This window comes from Mercenaria mercenaria, chromosome 3 (genome assembly GCF_021730395.1).
Source record: "Mercenaria mercenaria strain notata chromosome 3, MADL_Memer_1, whole genome shotgun sequence".
Lineage (NCBI taxonomy): Eukaryota > Metazoa > Mollusca > Bivalvia > Venerida > Veneridae > Mercenaria > Mercenaria mercenaria.
In genome coordinates this window covers 87,076,027-87,097,719 of record NC_069363.1, presented here as the reverse complement: position 1 = coordinate 87,097,719, position 21,693 = coordinate 87,076,027, and the positions used below count along the sequence as shown (strand labels likewise).

Sequence of the window (21,693 nt, the reverse complement as noted above, 5' to 3'; positions counted from 1 at the left end):
AATTTGAAATTGATATGAAAATTGTAGAATTCAAAATCAATAGGCTTCTTTTAGCTATCAATTTAATGATGATTGATTAATATTGTGGTTGGACAGTGGAAAAATAGAGTCAGGTTCGCAGTACAGAGTTCAGAGACATTTCTTGAAAACATTTATCTGGAAAATAACCCACCCACATTTAATAGTACTGATAATGACTTTTGTGATATGATTTAAAAATAGAGAAAAGTTCTACTTATTGTCAATTTCTTTTTGTATTAAGAGAATTTCTGCAAAATAGGTAGTGTTAAATGTACTTTATATGTAAAGGGAGGTAAATCTGACAAGACAGCTCAGCTGTGTAAATCATAGAATATATTGATAAGAGAATTTGATGATGGTGGTGTTGGTGATGGTGATGAAGATGATGATGATGATGGTGCTGTCGGTGTTTGTGATGTTGATAATGATATAGATTCTGGTAAACAGGATGAAAACTTTGCTGAATTCTTGAGTTACATGCTTGGTGTGTTTTGCAGAAAAAAAACAAAACAAGATGTATACTTTAAGGGTTGTATTTGCTAAATAGTGATCAGTTAGCTTAAGGAGGTAGGTTACCTTCATATTTGTATGTGCGCATGTCCAACCGGAAGCTAACGTGACGATTTACGACGACGTTTACGACAAACTAAATGTGTTTGTATATTCATTCTTCTGAAAACAAATCATGAACCTGTCTTCGATCTGATGCTTTATGGTTTAATAATTCAGAAATAATGAATAAATTGCCGCAGAAACGCTTCAAAACAATGTTGCCTTAAAATGACGTCACTGACGTCATGACGTTACGTGTCAGTTACCGCGCAAAATTAATAGTTTTTGTCTTGAAAGTACGTAATTCTGTGCATTTTTTTTATATTTTAACTATTTTCAAATAACCATTATTTGCTGAAATATTTTTATGAGTCTTTTGCGCTGAATAAAAATCAATATTTTGCTTCTTTTATGTAGTTATATTGAAATGTTATGCGGAATGTAAGAAAATGGATGATGGTAACCAATGTTATTTGGTATATAGTTGGGTGAAAAGTTACTTGTTACGGCCATTTTCAAATAAAAATCTAGCAGTTTGATTTGTAATACCTATTTTTCAGGTTCGTTGATAATTTGTTACTTTTATACTAAAACTAACATCTAAAATTGTTCAAATTTCGGTAGAAAAATGTGGTTTCTTGAATTGAATTGATGTTACCATGGAAACGAAGCCCGTGACCTATGTATCTAAATGTAAAATTCAAAAGCTTTGACACTGGTCTATTTAAGAAACACAGCTTCGGCTTTTTATTTTCATTTCAACAATATCCATGAGAATAATAGCAGCATGCTGAACGACTTTTCCATGAAAAATGCCAGACGAGGGGTACTGCTGTAAGTATTCTAAGCTTTGAAATTTGTTTGAATAAATGCAAATAACACGAAAATATAACTTACGTTAGAAATAATATGTTTTATAGCTACATTAACTAGAAAGATAATCTTATTCAATATTTTTTATAAGAAACTACGACAAAAAGCAAGATATAAGCTATTTTAAACATCTCTGTTGCCATGGTTACTTTAAACTTTATGAAAAAAAGGGTACCATGTAAAGTGTTTGGTATTTTGCTAATAATATTACCCAAATATGCCATGTTGGTCATTAACAGAATGGCACTGAAGCCGTCGAAAACCCCTATTTTTATACATAGTTGTTTAAAAATGAGAGAAAATGCGTTACCATGGAAACACGAGCCCCGCGACATATACATTTTAAGCTTTTATTAGAAAGATAACGTGCATACTAGTAAAATTATCAATTATGCAGACTTCTACGGATATCAATGAAACTAAAATACACTGAAAAGTGTTAAATATCCGTATTTTCCTTCTTCTTTCAATGTGAAATACCTTTGGAGGGTCATGCTCTTCAAACCTGGATAAAAATTGAACTTGAAGGGACAGAGACAAACGAAATTGAGATTATAGCAGTTAAAACTTCATATTACACGAAATACAAAAATGTGCTGCGGTTCAACTAATTTGAATTTACCCTTGTAACAAGGTAACCTACCTCCTTAATAGATATAGTAGTGTAAATGGAGCTGGTCTGGTTAGCTCAACATGTAGAGCACACAGCTTCCACTCCCGGCGATGTCACATCCTCCACCACTGATTCATGTGGGGAAGTCTTCATTGGAGAACAGTTAATACCTAGTCAGAAATCCAGAGACACTGGTAAGATTAACTGTCATTGCTGAAATACTGTTGAAAACTTCTGAAAAATGGCATTAGTCCAACTAAACACAGAAACAGGAGTCCAGTCAGAAAGAATATGACGTGAGTGTGGAGACCAGTCCAGGGATCGAGTTTGTCAGCGGCAAGTTTTAATATTGAGCTGAAATTCAACCGAGACTGGTTTCTGCTATAACCTTGGAGTCTAATGTCATTCATCATCCACTTTTGTTTCATGTGCATAAGGTCAAGGTCAATCTCAGAAGTGGAAGTCAAAGGTTCATGTGGAGAAGCTGTCAGGTACAAGTGGAGAAGTCGTCAGGTACAAGTGGAGAAGCTGTCAGATACATGTCGAGAAGTTGTCAGGTACAAGTGGAGAAGCTGTCAGGTACAAGTGAAGTCATCAGGTACTTGTGGAGAAGCTGTTCGGTACAAGTGGAGAAGCTGTCAGATGCTTGTGGAGAAGTCATCAGATATATGTTGAGAAGTTGTCAGGTACATTTGGAGAAGCTGTCAGTTACTTGTGGAGAAATCATCAGGTACAAGTGGATAAGTTGTGTCTGGTGCTTGTGGAGAATAAGTAGATACTAGTAAAGAATCCAGGTTTAGAACAACCAGATGGGTGAAGGAGTTTTAAGACTGAAAATATTTGATATAATTATGATTAACAGAAAAGGTAGTTATTGTTGAAATTCATAAAACACTGGTCAACTGACCACCATTATTCCTGTATTGTCATATAATGGTATAATACATAACCAAAGAAAACTTAATTAACCCTTAGCCTGCTAAATTTCTAAAGTGGACTGATCCATCATTCAATTTGGGCAGTACCATTTATTATTCCAAGGGGTGTTCACTGAAAATTTACTGGCTGAATAGCGAACAGTGCAGACCATGATCAGCCTGCACGGATGTGCAGGCTGATCTTGGTCTACCCTGGTCGCAAAGGCAGAGTCAATTGCCGCCAGCAGGCTAAAGGTTAAACATAATGACTTCTTAAGAAAAAGTTCAGTGTAAATTGTTCGACTGGACAATGCTGAGATTTAATGTTTCATGAAAATAAACCTCAGTATTTTATGTAAAAAATTAATGTAGAATGGAGAGAAAAGTTTTTTTCAAATGTAGATAATGTTCTTTCTTTACTGAATTTCATTCAAAACAGTAACTGAAAGAAACTTAATTTAGTTTTCCACCAAAGAAATACATTGTGATGGTAAAAATTGATTGCTGAAGGGGAAAAATATATATCATAACCATTATACGAAGTCCAGACCTATTCTGGAATTTCTAACAATTGAAAGGGTCGATTTGAGACAAATTAAACTCGGAACTATTTCAAAGCTATTACTTATTCGGTATTTTATGTACGGATATCAGGCAAAAATTCACTTGATAATATCGACTTTGCGAACAATGAATTCTGAGTAATTTTATCGGGGAAATTTCGAAAGTTAGGATGTAATGACAAAATTATGCTTATATTGTTTTGTCATATTTTATTGATCTTTATAATATAATATATAAGACTTGAACTTTTTAGTCGGGAACAGATGTTCATAAGATATACATATCTGATTGCGGCTGCAGATTGTAATAACATAAAATTTTCTTAAAGTGCTCCTGAGAGGAAATATAGAAGGTTACTGTCATCTTGTCTGAAATTTCTAAATTGTTGCTTTTTGAAGTTTTGGGGGTTCAGAACTAAGATCCCTTGGAGTTATTATGTAGGGGCAGTGCCCAACTTTAAGTGTAGATGGCATGTGTTTGAGTTTTAGGGCTTTGAAGCATGCTTTCTTTGACTTCAACAGTAGATGAAGTGTCTGAAACCATTTATTCCCCCAACTTATTAATCTATGTAAGTTGTCAGCTACATTGTGGCTAACAAGTTAAAGTAACAACTCAAAATCCATGAAGACTGTGAATCAACTGAAAAAAAAAACAACACTGCCATATAAACTTATACATATTCAAAAAGTAGACTAAAACTTGAATTAAGACAGACGAGGAGAGATGATCATTTCCCCAGTTTAAGCCTGAAGTCTTCGGTTCAAATCCTAAGATTGTTTACGTAAATCACCTGCTTTCAGCGTTTATGGTTGTTTTAATATCTTCTTAATCTGAATGATTGAAACTTTATCATTTTCACAGTGCTGAACTACTATATACCTCTAGGGCTGTCATTGAATGGAAATTTTAAACAAAACATCAATTCGACCGATTAGTGCATAATTGTAGCAGTTACTAAAAAATTTTATTTTTTTTTAATCCCCCGCCACTAGTGGTGGGGGGTTATAGGAATGGTCTCCGTCTGTCCGTTCGTCCTTCCATCTTCGTCCTTCTGTAACATTTTGTGTCCGCTCTGTATCTCCTAAACCCCTTGAAGGTTTTTTTTGTATAAAACTTGGGTCAAATGATCACCTCATCAAGACGATGTGCAGAACCCATGAGTCAGCCATGTCGGTTCAAGGTCAAGGTCACAACTCAAGGTCAAAGGTTTGAGCCTTCCATTTCGTGTCCGCTCTATATCTCTTAACCCTCTTGATGGATAATTATGAAACTTGGATTAAATGATCACCTCATCAAAACGATGTGCAGAACTCATGAGCCGCCCATGTCGGCTAAAGGTCAAGGTCACAACTCAAGGTCAAAGGTTTGAGCCTTCCATTTTGTGTCCGCTCTATCTCCTAAACCCCTTGAATGATTTTCATCAAACTTGGGTCAAATGATCACCTCATCAAGACGATGTGCAGAACCCATGAGTCAGCCATGTCGGTTTAAGGTCAAGGTCACAACTTAGAGTCAAAGGTTTGAGCCTTCCATTTTTTGTCCATTCTGTATCTCCTAAACCCCTTGAAGGATTTACATTAAACTTGGATCAAATGATCACCTCATCAAGAACTCATGAGTCAGCCATGTCAACTCAAAGTCAAGGTCACAACTCAGATTCAAAGGTTTGAGCTCTGTATCTCCTAAACCCCTTTTAGGATTTTCATGAAACTTGGGTCAAATGATCACCTCATCTAGATGATGTGCATAATTCATGGGTCAGCCATGTCAGTTCAAGGTCAAGGTCACAGCTCAAGGTCAAAGGTTTACCCTTTCACTATCCATACCAGTGGCTGTCTTTAAGACTGCCTTGTTACCGCAGCCTCGATTGTGAGAGGTCAGGAGGTAGTAATGTGGTCTGGATATCAGTTCATCTTTCCTGGACAATAAATTGAAAATCTCTGAAAAGAATATAATGAAACTTGTCACAAGGATAGATTGAAGTAAGAGGAAGTGCAGAGTGAAAAGACCTTAATTGTGTCCCTTTAATGTACCAGAACGAACATGTGATGGCGCATATCACCTGGCTGTTTGTAGGTCTGTACACAATTTTGTTTCCATTCAATGACTTAAGAATGCTTTGACCCATCATCCCAAACTTCATTTGCATGTGCATGACTCTATGGTTTTGAGGTAAGTGGGTCAAAGGTCAAGGTTACAGTGACTGTTAGTGCAAAAATTATTTCTATTCAATGCTTTGACAGATGATCCACAAACTTGATAATATTTATTATGCGCATTGCTCATGGCTATTGGATGATCCCTGTTGGTTTTAAGATCAATGGGTTAAACGTCAAGGTCACAATGACTTTCATTACAAAAAGGCAGTTCCTGTTGTTTCAAGCTCAAAATATGTGGCAATGGCCCTAATGGGGTACCGTACCTTCTCCTCCTTTCCACAATACAGCTTTTTTACACATTGAGGGATATGGCTTTTTTCTACGGAAATATCATTGGGTTATTGTACCCCCCGACAACAAAGTTGTAAGGGGGGGTATACTGGTTTCAGGTTGTCTGTCTGTCTGTCTGTCTGTCCGTCTGTCCGTCTGTCTGTCTGTCCATCTGGTCGTCTGTCTGTCTGTCCGTAGATGCAATCTTGTGCGCACCATCTCTCCTTATCCCCTTGACAGAATTTAATGAAACTTCACACAAGTGATCAGTACCAACAGTAGTTGTGCATGGGGCATGTTAGGTTCTTTTAGAAAAAAAATTTGCAGAGTTATGGGACTTTGTTTTTTTGTTACTAAACTATATACATAGACACAATCTTGTGCGCACCATCTCTCCATTCACCATGGTACCAAGTTTAATGTCAAGTTCACAACTTAGATCAGTACCAACATATTTTGCCCATCATGTTATTCTTTAGAAAAAAAATTGGCAAGATCATATGCGACTCTTTGATCAGCATGTTAAACTCAAATAATACAATAGACAAAGTCTTGTGCCGTCATCTCCCTCATCCCCTTTACGAAATTTATGAAACTTGGCAAATGATCACAATCAGAACATAATTTGGGTAGCCATGTCAGTTAGGTAGGTTTTCAGAAAAATTTACTTTCACTATTAATGGCTGTCTTTTTTTGTTACGTAGCCTGTTTTAGAGTCAGAGTACTAAGTCTGTGGCATCATTCATCTTCCTGGACAAATAATGAAATCTCTGAAAAATGTCATAAACAAAGTAGATTGTGATGGGGAAATGGCTTATGTGTCTTTCAAGCAAACGAACATGTGCAGGGATATGGGCTTTGTATCTGTAACAATTTTGTTTCATTCAATACTTGTGCATTGCCCAAAATCTCCCCAAACCATTGCAGACAAATTTAAGGGGGAAAGGTCACACAGTGATTTTAGCAAAACCTAGTATTAAATGCTTGGACAGGTTCACATTCTTGATAAATATTTCTGCATATTGTATGGGTATTTGATTTTTTTTACAAATCACTGTAAACCCAGTACATCTTTCTTTACAGTAAAAATTAAGTATGTTGTTTGTCAAAATTGGCAATGTACATGTGTCATGCTCTCCTGGTATACATTTATTCACCTTGAGGATAGCTCTACGTTTTGTAAATATTGTATGTAGATATTATGAACAGAAACACATTTTTGAAAGGGACCAAGATTTTGAGAATTATGACCTGTAAAAAGTAACAACAAACACCAAACAGCACCTAATGGACAATGTTCTTGTTGAATTTAACTCTGTGATAACATCTTGGGTTTTCTGTTTGCGCTTTGATTTATCAAGCTTAGCATCACACTTCTCTTAGAGATGAAAGTAATTAATGTTATAAATTTTGAAATCAAAATTTAATATTTAGCTCTTGTTTGATGATTTTAATCTGAGTGCAATAATTAATGGAAAGTGCTCTTTGAAGATTTGAAGTATTAGACCATGTGGTCTTTAACTTTGTCAGAAGTGTCAGGTTTTAATGAAACTTTCAAGTTTATTTAATGTAATTTAGTTTAGTTTAATACTGTGGTTTAAACAGATTACTTTGCCATAATGAGTAAACAGTTTATTTTCTATTCATCTTATTTTGCATGTCATGATCTTTGGAGAGTGGAAGTTTTTCTTAGCTTCTGTTTTTATGGGTTTTTAGCTCATCTGATTTTTTGAAAAAAAAATGATGAGTTATTGTCGTCACTTGAGCGGTTGTCGGCGTCGGCGTTGGCATTGCCTGGTTAAGTTTTATGTTTAGGTCAGTTTTCTCCTAAACTATCAAAGCTATTGCTTTGAAACTTTGAATACTTGTTCACCATCATAAGCTGACCCTGTATAGCAAGAAACATAACTCCTTCTTGCTTTTTGCAAGATTTATGGCCCCTTTTGTACTTAGAAAATATCAGATTTCTTGGTTAAGTTTTATGTTTAGGTCAACTTTTCTCCTAAACTATCAAAGCTATTGCTTTGAAACTTGGAATACTTGTTCACCATCATAAGCAGACCTGTACATCAAGAAACATAACTCCATCTTGCTTTTTGCAAGAATTATTGCCCCTTTTGGACTTAGAAAATCAGTTTTCTTGGTTAAGTTTTATGTTTAGGTCACTTTTATCCTAAACTATCAAAGCTATGCTTTAAAACTTGCATACACTTGTTCACCTTCAGAAGATGACCCTGTACAGCAAGAACTAACACTGCTTTTGCAAGATTATGGCCTTTTGACTTAGAAATATCAGTTTCTTGTGTTAAGTTTTAATTTAGTCAATTTTTCTCTTAAACTTAAAAGCTATTGCTTTGAAACTTTGCAACACTTTTCACATAAAGCTACTGTACAGAATAAATAACTCATCCTGGTTTTAAAATATTGCCTTTGACATTAGAAAATCATTTCTGTTTATTTTATCACTATTCATAAACTTAAATATGTTTGCATGTCATCCATCTATGTGTCAGAAAAAATGTGGAAGTTTTTAACTTAGCTTACTGATTTTATTCTCGTTTAATTTTTTAAATGAGAACGCCAACAAGATATTTTTTTTAGCTCAGGTGAGCTTTTGTGATCACTTGATGTCCGTCGTGCGTCATCCATCTGTCAACATATTCTTGTCTGCACTATAGTGGTTTCATTTATGATTTTTTCCCCATTACTTTTTAGAATGAAATACATGACTGTGATCAGATAACGTATTTGAATAGCTCCACCTGTACAGAAAAAGAGAGCGAATGAACTTGTTTGTTTTGGGTTATTTAGCACCGTTTTCCAACAGTATTTCAGTTATGTAACGTCTGGCAGTAGCATGACCAGCATGCATGGATTCTGTACCAATACTAGCATATTCTCCGCAAATATGTGCCAACTTCTCCACATGAATCAAAGGTGGAGGAGGAAATGATTTCAAATTCAGACACAATGTTTTTTGAGAACATAAACCTGGTGCTGGTGGATCAAACTCACAACCCTGTGTGATTCATAGGTCTGTGCTTTCCCTGTTGAGCTAAGCATGCGAGCTGCTGATTAAGGGTATAAGCCTTTAACCTTTGCCCTGCTAAATTTCTAAAGTAGACTGTTCCATCATTCAATTTGGGCAGTATCATTTATTATTCGAAGGGGTGTTCACTGAAAAATTTACTGACTGAATAGCAGACAGTGTAGACCTGGTTGCAAAGGCAAAACCATTTGCCGCCAGCAGGCTAAATGTTGAGAAAGGTTTAATCATGCATGTAAGAGTGTTAATTAACTACAATAGCATTATCAACAACAACAACAACAATAGTGCACACATGTATGCTATATCCTTTTAAGAGCAGCATATTATCACAAAAAAGTTGAATGTTAGTAATACATGAACAACAATAACAACAACAACATTGCTGACATTATGTGGGATATAGACTTAATACTATTATCGTATAAGTCAGTGCTAATTACAACAACAACAAAACAGCAGCAGCAACAACAATGCAGACATTATGTGGGGTATAGACTTTTAAGAACAGAATATTATCAGTTCAGTGTTTAGGTTCAACAACAGTAGCAACGTTACATTGCAGACATTATGTGGAATATAGAATTTTAAGAACAGAATATTATCAATTCAGTGTTTAGTTACAACAACAACAACAACAGCAACAACAATGCAGACATTATGTGGGGTATTGACTTATAAAACCAGTATATTCTGGCATAAGTCAGTGTTAATTGCAACAACAAAACAACGGCAGCAACAACAATGCTGCAGACATGCACTATAACCTTTAACAGAATATCATGTGAATCAGTGCACTATAGCCTTTTAGAATCAGCATAGTTATTATGGCCGTATATGTCAAGAGTGTTAATTAAAGAAACAACAACAGCAATGCAGACACTGTAAATTCACCTCACATCAGTAGAAAAAAATGACAATGTACCTTTAAAAAATATTGTAGTTTACTGCTTGAAAATCAGATTGGAGGCTAAATCTGGATATGTTTGTTGAACATAAAACTGTCATCTTGTAACAACTATAAACATTTAATTGTGGCTATTATGATTAAAAAATCAATGTTATCCCTGATGAAAAGTATAATAAAATATCATATTGATTTTGATTCATTTATTAAATCCCCATTGATTTTCATATTAAGTCGTCACTCAATAGATGCTGAATACTTCTTGTTGAAATAAAATTCCATCGATTTTAAGGGTCATTTGGTAGTATTATTTCCGTCAGTTATTATATTTTAATGATTTTTATTGAAATTTTCTTAGCAGGAATCGTCATACGGGCTTTTGTAACAAAGATTTGTTAAATTAGTTTGAATCGATTGTGAAAACTTGATTTAAAAGATCAGAAGCTGCGTTTGTTTAAATCAATCTGATTGGTCATCTTGATATTGATTATCACTTTTTTCAAAATTTAATTTGCAGCGTTGGTAATGGATCGGTTTTCTTTTGTTTGGTGGATTTGTTTGGTCGATGATATTTAAGTAATTTAATAAACGTTTTTACAATGTCTCAATAAAAGCTGTAATGGGTTTGTCTGGGGGTCTGAACTGACTTGACAATAATTTTTGAGATGTTGTCTTGCGATTATTAGATTAATATGGTTATAGAAATTAATGCTTCTTTTACTTATAAGTTTTTGACTTCATAGAAATCTGATTGAGATTCAGAGAAGAAATATCACAAAGTGTTGTTCCTAGGATAGGAGGTAACTCCTGAAGCTGCTCAGATTTTATGTAATTATGTCCCTTTGCTTCTAAAACACAAACACAATCAGGGTTGAGTTACTGTAAAAGATCTTGTCATAAATGATAAAAAGTTACAAAAGATATTATCATCTATCTGGTCCCTAGACAAGATAGAGCCATTTACCTTATATAGGCTCGAGATCACCAAGTTAGTTCAGACTGTGTTTAGTACAGGACTGGCTATCAGGGGGTGAAGGGTTTAATCACTTCAATGACGTTGATAATTAAAGTAGTTACTTGACCTATGTTACAGCTCCTGATATACTTTTTAATATTGCAGTAGTGTGTGGACATGTGTGGCTGAATTTAAATCAATTAATGCCTCTCAGAGCTTTGGGTTTGAAACCCAACTCGTAGTGTAGAATTCCTTCAAAGTATTCAGCTGGTTTAGTTCTACCTGTGAAAAAATGTATCGTGTGGTATCTGGTACTTTTCTCTATCATTTGAAGCATGATCTAAATAATGGATGAGTTCTCTGTGGCCAAGTTGTTAAGGTCGCTGACTTCAAATGACTTGCCCCTCATCAATGTGGGTTCGATCCTCACTCGGGGCGTTGAATTCTTTGTGTAAGGAAGCCATCCAGCTGGCTTAAGGAAGGTCGGTGGTTCTGCCCAGGTGCCCGCTCGTGATGAAATAATGCACGGAGGGGCACCTGGGGTCTTCCTCCACCATCAAACTGGAAAGACGCCATATGACCTATAACTAAACTTAATATTAATGAACTGTTGATATTACAAACAATAGGGAAAAAAAAATGCCCATTGGACCAAAATGATTTTCATCCTAATGCATTTATTATAAGGTATACAGAAACTAAAATTTTGTAAAATGAGTTCTCTTTCAGATTTTATGAAATTGCATGAAACTTGCAATAAATGTCTTGGAATCTGTCTTCATCCCTCATAAAACGTATCTAAACAGGCTTTCTTTAACATCAAACCTCACAAGGGAAGAAATATCAATGTCTAAGTAGATTTTAATTTTATTCTTTTGAGGTTTGGGAGTTAAGTCTTTCAAACACTTAGTTATGACTTTGTCTCGCAGTATTGGCACTTCAGTGATTCTTAAGTTTGAATTGTCTATACGCTTATTATATGTGTCTTAAAACATTTGAATTTCGAGATTTGAAGCTGTGAAAAACGAGAAATCTACGTCTGGGATATTAGTCTTAAAGTCAATATAAGAAAGATATATATCTCAATAATAAATGGATGTCTGATTTTTTTTCAACCTTTTTCATATTGATGTCTTTTAAAAGACTGCAATAAATTTCACTTACGTCTGGTTACAAGCCATAGTTAGCCAAAAGCAATAACTCAAATTATTCATTGTATACACAGTTTCCAGAAAAACTTGGTGTTTTAATGTCAATTTTTTTCCTCTTGAGACCATTTTCGGTTCCCGGCACCCATTAGGTTGATGATACCGCTGGTCAAAGTAAAGGAGAAGTTTTTTCCATTATTGTTTGGGTACCGTGGTAGTACTGCGTGAGTGAATTTCAATCAATTTGAAATTCCTCCGAGACGGACACCATTAATGGACATTGTGGCTAAAATTTCATCATCCAAAAAACTTCGGAGAAAGAAAAGAAAAATTTTGTCATGTACTTTGTTTAGTGGAGGAGACGAAGTGGACACTAACCGTTACTGCATGATGGCTTATGGATATCGGTGTTTTCCCAAGAGTGAAATGTTGTTATTGTTGTCCACCGCTTCATAGGTACATTTGGGAAATGGTCATTCTATTAATTCTTCTGTTGAACCTAAGAATTTTAGTGACAGATGGAAGTACAATGATGTTAATAACAATACATAATTAAAGTTATTACCGCATCTAAAAGGGCTTGTTATATACCTTGTATAATCTCTGAAGCAGTTGTTAAAAGAACAGTGTTTTATGTTTGCCTAACTACAAATTTTATATTTGAAATTCAAATGGTACAAAATCCAAGAGGTTTTGAAAGCAGACAACAGGCCTGAAGTTAGCTGTCCCCAAATTCTAAAAGTGCAGGCTGATCATGGTCTGCACTGTTTGCTATTCAGTCAGTAAATTTTCAGTGAACACCCCTTTCAAAAACAAATGGCATTGCCCAAATTGAATGATGGACCAGTCCATTATAGAAATTTAGCAGGGTAAAGGTTTAAATCCTTTTAAAGCAAAACACCACCCACTCAAGCATTTCAAGCAGTTCACATGGTCACTGGCAGAGATTGCTCATAACCCTTGATAAGTCAAACATTTTGCTTATTCCTTTGAGCAATGGGTGTTTCACTGTAATTATATTATAGAATGGTCATGTTTTACATTTTATTAAAATATTTATAAGGCAGATTAATAGACCATTTCTTATTGGGACAATATTAATTGTAATGCTATATAATTTTCATTTAAGAAATAATTTATAGCAAAAGAGTGTTTTAACACTGTTTATGCACGATGGGCGGTTATATGTCGGGCGTAATAATTTCACGAGGGCGCAGCCCGAGTGAAATTATTTGCACAGCATATTACTGCCTGAGTGTATAGATAGTGTTATAACATGGTTTTGCTATAAATTATTTCGATTTTAATATGCCCTTAATCTAAAACAGTAGATAAAATATAGTAGCACTCTTTCTTAGTCGCAACAAAAACTTTGATGTCACCGCACATTAACGTGACGTCATTCTAGCATAAGGTGTTTTAACAGAGAAAACATATTACTAGAATACAACAGATAAAAACCAAAAGTTGAAGAAATGAAAAATCTTGTCAGTTTTCATTTCAGTGTTTCTGAGTATTAAATCTTGATCTTGTAATAATAGGCCTGTGAAATTAAGAGATTTATTAATTCACAATATCTCCTGAACGTATAGAACTTGTGTAGCATTTTACCATATTTTTTTTTCTGTAGACAAATAAGTAACATCTCTGTTTTAGATTTTTTCATTCAATCAAGGTCTGAGTGAATTATGACTGCCTATATTCTGACAATTAAATTTGGTATTATAAATTATCTTCCATTACTGGAGCTCTAACCCTTTGTTTATGGCTATAATTTTCCTTTGAAATATTTATAAATACTGTATTCTTACCCCAGTAATGACCACATTATAATGGCTTTTCATTGATTTTCAGGTTTTCTCAAGACCTATTTATAGGTCAGTATAAAAGTCTGCGGAGAATTCAATTTAATGATAGAAGTATATGTATATAACAATTCATCGTTAATTATTAATCAGTTGATGCTTTGGGTCACGTACATTGTCTAAATTTAAAGAGACTTGTTGTAATGATTTTTTTTCATTTGGCAATAAAAAAAAAAGTAAATTCTAAAGACTTTATACTTTAGATGCAAATAAGATTTTACAACGTGACAACCATATTTCAAAAGAATTGGAACACTACTTTTTAATGAACATGTATTTGTTATAATTGTTAATATGTCATCAAACCTGTATTTAGCAGCCATCCAAGGGAGTCTGGCTGGTAACGGCAGATGGCTGCGTAAGACAAGTTGAAATAAGAACCGAAAGTCTATTGTGGGCTTCCTAAGGCAAGCAGCTACTTAATACAGGTGGCCGCTGATGCACGTTCAACTGTATTCTGAGTTTTGCAAACGGTAGAATTTAAATTCCAGTCTAGAAAATAAGAGGACCTTATGTTTATATGTTTCATTCCCCTTCTGTTGTTTCACAATCCAAGTACCTTATCTACAATGTTCATTTCAGTTTTTAGCTCCACTATACAAAGTATAAGGAGAGCTATCCTACTTGACCCGGAGTCAGCGTCCTTCCGCATCCCCACCTTGGTTAAAGTTTTTTTACACTTTCTCTTTTTAATCCCCCTGAAGCGGAGGATAGAATGGTTTGACGTCTGTCCTCCGTCGTCCTTCGTCCGACAATAATCGTGTCCGGTCCATATCTCTTAACCCGATGAGGATTTTCATGAACTTGGGTCAAATGATACCACATCAAGACGATGTCGCAGGAAACCCAGGTCTAGCCTGCGTTCAAGGTCAAGGTCACAACTCAGAGTCAAAGGTTGAGCCTGCATTTTGTGTCCGTCTATATCTCTACACCATTGAATGGAATTTCAATAACTTGGTCAAATGATACCTGATACAGAACGACGATGTGCGCAAACCCATGAGTTCAGTCCATGCGCTCAAGGTCAAGGTCACAACTCAGTCAAAGGTTTGAGCCTTATGTGTGTGTCCGTCCTATATCTTTAACCCCTTGAAGGAATTTAAAAACTTGGGCATAATGTTCACCTCATCAAGACGACTGTGCAGAACCCATGATCCGTATGCCGCACAAGGTCAAGGTCACAACTTAGGTCAAAGGTTTAGGCTCATTTTGGTGTCCATCCTATATCCTAAACCCTTGAAGGATTTTCATCAAACTTGGTCAAAGATCACCACATCAAGGCGATGTGCAGAACTATATAGTCAGCCAGTTGGCTCAAGGTCAAGGTCACACAACTAAGGTCAATGTTATGAGCCTTGATGTCGTGTCCGCTCTATATCTTCCGTAACCCATTGCAATGGAATTTTAATAAAACTCGATGAATGGTACACAGATAGATGACTGTCCCAGAAACATGTAGCAAAAGTTAAATCAACAATCCGCCATACAATCACAAAATGGCGACGGTTTGGCAGCCTTCATCTTGGTTGTCCACTCTGTATCTCTTAATCCCTTGAAGGATTTGATCATCAAACTTGGGTCAAAAGATATCCTCATCAACACCCATCGATCATCCTGACACTCAAGGTCAAGTCACACTGAGGCCAATAGTTTCAAGCACTGTATCCCTTATCCCCTTAGAATTTTCATGAAACTTTGGTCAATGTTCACCTTCTCATCAAGACGATTGATCAGAATTCATATCAGCCCAGTCATTCAAGCAAGGTCAAACCGCTAAAATTCAAAGATTACCCTTTTCACTTCAATAGCATGCGGGGGATTTAGTTTTGATGCCTTTTCACTCTTATCTCTGTAATACTTGAATGGATTTGATTCAAACTTAAAATAGTTTAAATATCTTATGACCAATAACTCTGAGCACCAATATTTCAAGATTTATCCACCCTTTTCACTTAGATTTTCAGGTTAAAGTTTTGATACACTTTCACTCTGTCTCTGTTATTACTGAATGGATTTGATTCAGACTTGATATAATTGTTCAACATCATCACCAACATCATATGACACAAGGTGCATAACTCTGGCACAGATATTTCATGAATTATTCCCCCTTTTCACTTAGATTTTCAGGTTAAAGTTTTGATGCACTTTCACTCTATCTCTGTTATTACTGAATGGATTTGATTCAAACTTAAAATAATTGTTCAACATCATCACCCACATCATATGACACAAGGTGCATAACTCTGGCACCAATTTTTCATGAATTATTTCCCCTTTACTTAGAAATTGAGGTTAATTTTGATGCATTTTCACTGTATCTCAGATCTTACGAAATGCATTTGATTCAAACTTGAAGTATTTGTTCCACATCATCACCCACATCATGACACAAGGTGCATAACTCTTGCACCAATATTTTATGAATTATGCCCCCTTTTTGCTTAGAATTATTCTTATATAGTGTTTTGATACACTTTATCTTTACCTCTCTTATTACTTAATACTTTTGACACAGACTCAAGCTATTGTGCAATATCTTCATCCACCATTGGAGTCATTAAACACTCCAGTGACAGCTCCAGTTTCCTCAGATGTGCCCAGTTTCACTATCCAGCATCGAAATAGTCGAGCGCGCTGTCCCATATGACAGCTTTTGTTGTATTTCCTTATTTAAAGCGAAATATGAAATTTGGTCCTTTTGCCAAGTCTGCCATGTTAGTCAAACTGGCTATTCTGTTTGTTCATTTAACATGGCAATAAAGTACTTCATATTTGGATATGGAATATTATGGGCATAATATTATATAAATTCTGGGAAGCCAGTGGCTTTCACATGTACTTTAAAGTCACATAAGGCTTTAAATTTTATGTTAAAAACAAATGAAATTACAAAAACAGTTAACGTTTGAACACAATGCTTTCTGCAATAATGTCGAGTTAAATGCAGTTAGCTCATATGAAATGCTAATATATGTTTACAGTCACACCAAAGAGAACCATTGTGGTCTTTGAAATGCTCCACCGTAATCGTAATAATTGAGCCGTGCCATGAGAAAACCAACATAGTGGGTTTGCGAACAGCATGGATCCAGACCAGCCTGCGCATCTGCGCAGTCTGGTCAGGATCCATGCTGTTCGCTTTCAAAGCCTATTGGAATTAGAGAAGCTGTTAGCGAACAGCGTGGATCCTGACCAGACTGCGCGGATGCGCAGGCTGGTCTGGATCCATGCTGGTCGCAAAGCCACTATGTTGGTTTTCTCATGGTGCGGCTCATATGATGTCATATTTGTGAGATTTCTTTAGAAATTTTAAACATATACCTGTGGTAAACGTTGGAAAGGTAATTATGAAGCAAAGTAAATAAATCTATCTCGTCCAAGCTTTAATTTTGATGTACATTGTTTGCAGAAGGGCCATGATGATTCAGGCTGGTACCACATAATGCATTGAGGGGCACCTTGATTCTTCATCTACCATGAAAAAACAAGATCATTGCCGTATTACTGAAATTGTTCCAGTGTTGCTGAAACATAACAAACAGTCGTTGAATGATGGTTTAGCCTTTGACTATATTTGATAAACTGATTTGATCATTGAATCATTTTGTGTTTTCAGGAACTACCGGTAGCTGATCTGAAGAGAAGATGTTTGGAACAGTTGGAAGTCATGTCAAAGAAACGAATATGCAGAATTCTAGCAGGTACTGTCATAATATAACAGGTACCCAATCTTGTATCAGTAATTACTTTGGCTGAGTGGTTAAGGTAGCCTAGGGTTTATGGTGACTGTTGGAAGCTTTGTCAACATGTTTGAAGTGAGGATGATTTGAGCCACTTGAATTCTGCCTAGCAATAAAGGTAAATTGTGACAAAAATGATGTAAATCATACAGAAAACATGCATTTGTGTCATCGTCATAGGCAGTAATTGCAGATATTTTGTAACCAGGCTGATTCTATACTACAGTTTCAGGAAGTTTACAAATTGTGCTTAAACTTTAAAATTAATTATTAATGAATGAATAGAAATTATGAGTGTTGTGAGGAATGTATTTTGTCTTTAGCTAGCACTTTGTTGTCATATCCTGCTGTTGCCTGCAATGTTATATAAACCGTTCAGGATAATTTGTTAGTTGAGCATGTCAATATATCAAGTTTTTATTTTTGATAGAAAATTGAACCCCTTTTTTTCTTATCAAGAAAATAGGAAAGCTTACTAACCAACTCCTCACTGTCAGAACTATAATAGCATGTTTGGATAAATACAAACATTAACATTTTGATTTTTATTTCATTTTAAACTGTAATATCCTCATGAAGATTAGTAATGAGTTTTCTTCCACCCAACACTCTTGAACAACGCAGTCGATTTTTAAGAAGCTCTGATTTCGTTTCAAAATAGGTGGGCAATAAAAGATTTAATGTTTAATAAACTCCTAGAGATTTTAGATAATCATATCAGTGTTGGAACATTAACTTTAATAAGGTCAAGATGTTTGAAACATAACTGTTTTTATCATAATATCATATCTTTTAGGTTAAGGAATAACCATTGAAATTTCTGTTGAAGCGATTTTTTTCTAACAGGTTTGTTTTGATCTTCTGACTTTAACACTTAAAGCTGTGATGATTATAAATAATTAATCTGTAAATAATGTGCTGATATTTATTTTTGTCAAGTGCAGAATCTTTCCAAAATTTCTGAAATGAGTTTTGGTAAGATAATTTTTACCAAGGCCTGTGGTAGTTGACTTGCCTGTCGCTTAAGTGGGTTCTAGCTAAGCTCTGAGTCAAATTCTTTTCATCTGAAGAAACTGTTTTTCTGCCTTGGGGAAACTCCATTGCTTGCATGAAAAATCGCTAAGAGAGGTGGAATGGAGTTTTGGGGATACAAGTGGCTTCTTTCAGCACTAAAAAAAGCATGACTTTAAGCTATGTCACAAACACACCGATTTAATAGGTTAGCAACTACATAAGCTGAGTGTGTAAGATCGTGTTTGATGGAAGGCTGCAAAAGCTAAATATGTAGACAAGTAACAATGAGATTTAAATTCTCATTAGAATCCACACTATGCTTCCAAGTTATCAGACCCACTGGAATAAGCAAGGTGGGTAACTCTTGTATGAATTTAAATCAAATTATGGCCTTTTTTGGGCTTTTAAGGTTCGGTTTAGTTTTGCATGCAGCTATCTCAGTATCAACTATATGTATTGGACTGAAACTTCACACAATGTTTTCCTGTCATCAGACCTACTGCAATAAACAAGTTTGATAATTTTTGATTGAATTCAATTCAGTTGAAGCTTTGCATGGAATGAATTGTCATTGACATGGTAGAATTTGAATTCGTTATAAATTGTAATCAGAGTTCAGTTACATACATCTTGTCAAGTTATGGCCCTTGATCGCCTTACAAGCTGTTAAATAGTGGAGCGCGTAGTCTTATGGAGAGATCTCACTTTATTTGGGGTCAAAAGGCCTACATCTGACTGTAGACCATTATGTTTTGCTCATACTAGAAAACTCGTATTATAAGCTATTCAGACTTTGTAAAATATGAGAATTTTACTGAGATAGTAATAGTGAAAGGAATAATGTTAACCCTTATGTTGGATTCTGCCTTTGCGACCAGTGTAGATCATGATCAGCCTGCACATCCATGCAGTCTGATCATGATCTGCACTGTTCGCCATTCAGTCAGTATATTTTTGGTAAGCACCCCTTTTAACAGTTAATGGTACTGTCCATTGAAAGATGGACAAGTCCATTATTGAAATTTAGCAGGCTAAGGGTTAAAAAAAAATAAAAAAGGATGTTTAGTCGCTAGGTAGACTAACTTAACTACAGGATTTCTCTGAAATTTGGTGGTTCCGAGGTCAGTAATGTTTAACAGTGCCAGTGTTTAAATCTCACATATATCTTAATTACACAAACATTATTTAGTTGTTTTAAACATCTTCAGTTAATGTAAACATTTGAGTTAATCCGTTACTCCTGTTTTAAACAAGGTCTGTCATAAAAGCATTTTGTTTTAATAATATAAAAAAAGTAGAAACTGCTTTCGTTGCAGACAAGGAAATAGAAATTGATAGCGTATCTAAAACTAATACTTTTATGTTTTCTGTTGAGTCGTTGAACTTTGCACAGAAGTTTTTGTTTTAGCCAAAATGTCTATTACTCTGGAACATTAGATTTTTTTACAGTAAAGTAAAGATTTTGTATTATTTTACACATACATATAATATTTTTGTTATTACACATATTTTTTGTACTTCGCTTCTTACGCATAAAATTATATGAATGACCTGTTTGTGTTGTATTGCTGTTAGAAAACACCACATATACTGATTTTGAACAAATGGTCATTTGAAAAGTTGGTTCAAATTTAATTTAACTATGAAATCGACCAAATTATGTCCACTACAGGAAATCAATCTGATAAAGGGAGATAATTAGAAGTCATAAAATATTATTGTCTGATTTTATAGTATAATGTTAGAATTCTTTAAATTTTAGAATCACAGTGGCATAAACTCACTAAAACAAGATGACATAAATCTTGCAAGTCTTTGACCACTGTCTAAAAGGGGTTCTGTCAAAATGTTCTATCATCAAAGTTTCATTGCTCACAGGACATACACTTCACACAACAGGGACACCCATCTGTGGTTACTTTCTGCTTTCAGTTACCAACAAATGACAGTACTGTCTTAGATCTTGAAAGAATAAACTTTATTCTTTTGTGACACTTTAACCTTTAGCCTGCTGTCAGTGATTCTGCCTTTGCGACCAGCGCAGACCAAGATCAGCCTGCACACACCTGTGCAGGCAGATCATGTGATCATGGTCTGCACTGTTTGCTGTTCAGTCAATAAATTTTCAGTGAACACCCCTTCAAATAATAAATGGAATTGCCCAAACTTAATGATGAAACAGTCCATTTTAGAAATTTAGCTGGGTGATGGTTAAAGAGGACAATTACCTCAAAAGATATCTTTAAGTGACTGGAAAAAAAAATTGATTGCAAATGCAAGAAAGATTTAAGTGTCTTCATTCAAGATATTTAAAGTAAAAATTTAATGTTAAAATTGAAATCAGTCTGTGAAAATACTAGCCCCTTTCTGCTGCAGATTCTGGGCCCAGTTGTTCAAAACTTTAATATGCTGTCAACTAACCGCCTGTTAAATTTTGATTCAAAATACTAGTCTTGGTGGGTAACACTAGTAAGATGTTTTAATTTTTACTGCAGAGACGTTTTAGTTTTTACATTAATTAACTCATATATTTGTTCTTCTAAGTTTTCTAAAATGTTAAAATGTAATTCTAAAAGTTAATTGACTGTTACTTTAATCCCCTGTTAATGTTTCGAACAGTCTCACTGTGTTGGTAGAACTCTTGATAGGAAGCCATCCAGCTGACTTGCAAAAGACAGTGTGCGTGGGGTCTGGAATAATATTCTGTAAAGGCAAATGGGATCTTCCTTTCAGCATTAATGTTGGAAAGTCACGACATGAACTTACCTGTGCTGTTGTGGCATAAAACCCACCGCAACTACCAACAAAATACTTGCCCTGAGGTTTTATCATTTTTCCCTTTTTATGAGGAGTGCATAGTAGTTTTGCTATGTCTGTCTGTCAGTTTGGAAGTAGCAAGAGTTCTTTCTGTGGTGGTGTCCATTCTGCAATTTTATATCTGCTCAGAGAAGATAGGAGGATATGAAAGGAGGAAACTGTGTTGAGTGCATTGCCCTGACAGGGGTCTGTATTGTTTGTAAGTTTCTTTATCCTACCTTCACAGTTC

At 35.2% G+C, this 21,693-nt stretch overlaps 1 protein-coding gene across 13 annotated transcripts in view; it reads left to right on the top strand.

Moving 5' to 3' along the window:
- The window catches only part of LOC123524155 (caspase activity and apoptosis inhibitor 1-like), a 179,842-nt gene that overhangs the window by 107,503 nt on the left and 50,646 nt on the right, over positions 1–21,693 (top strand). For all 13 annotated transcript variants that reach the window (XM_053539180.1, XM_053539176.1, XM_053539169.1 and 10 more), the window contains one exon: positions 17,510–17,594. In XM_053539180.1, coding sequence (XP_053395155.1) covers positions 17,510–17,594 — 85 coding nt within the window. The remainder of the gene's footprint in view (positions 1–17,509; positions 17,595–21,693) is intronic.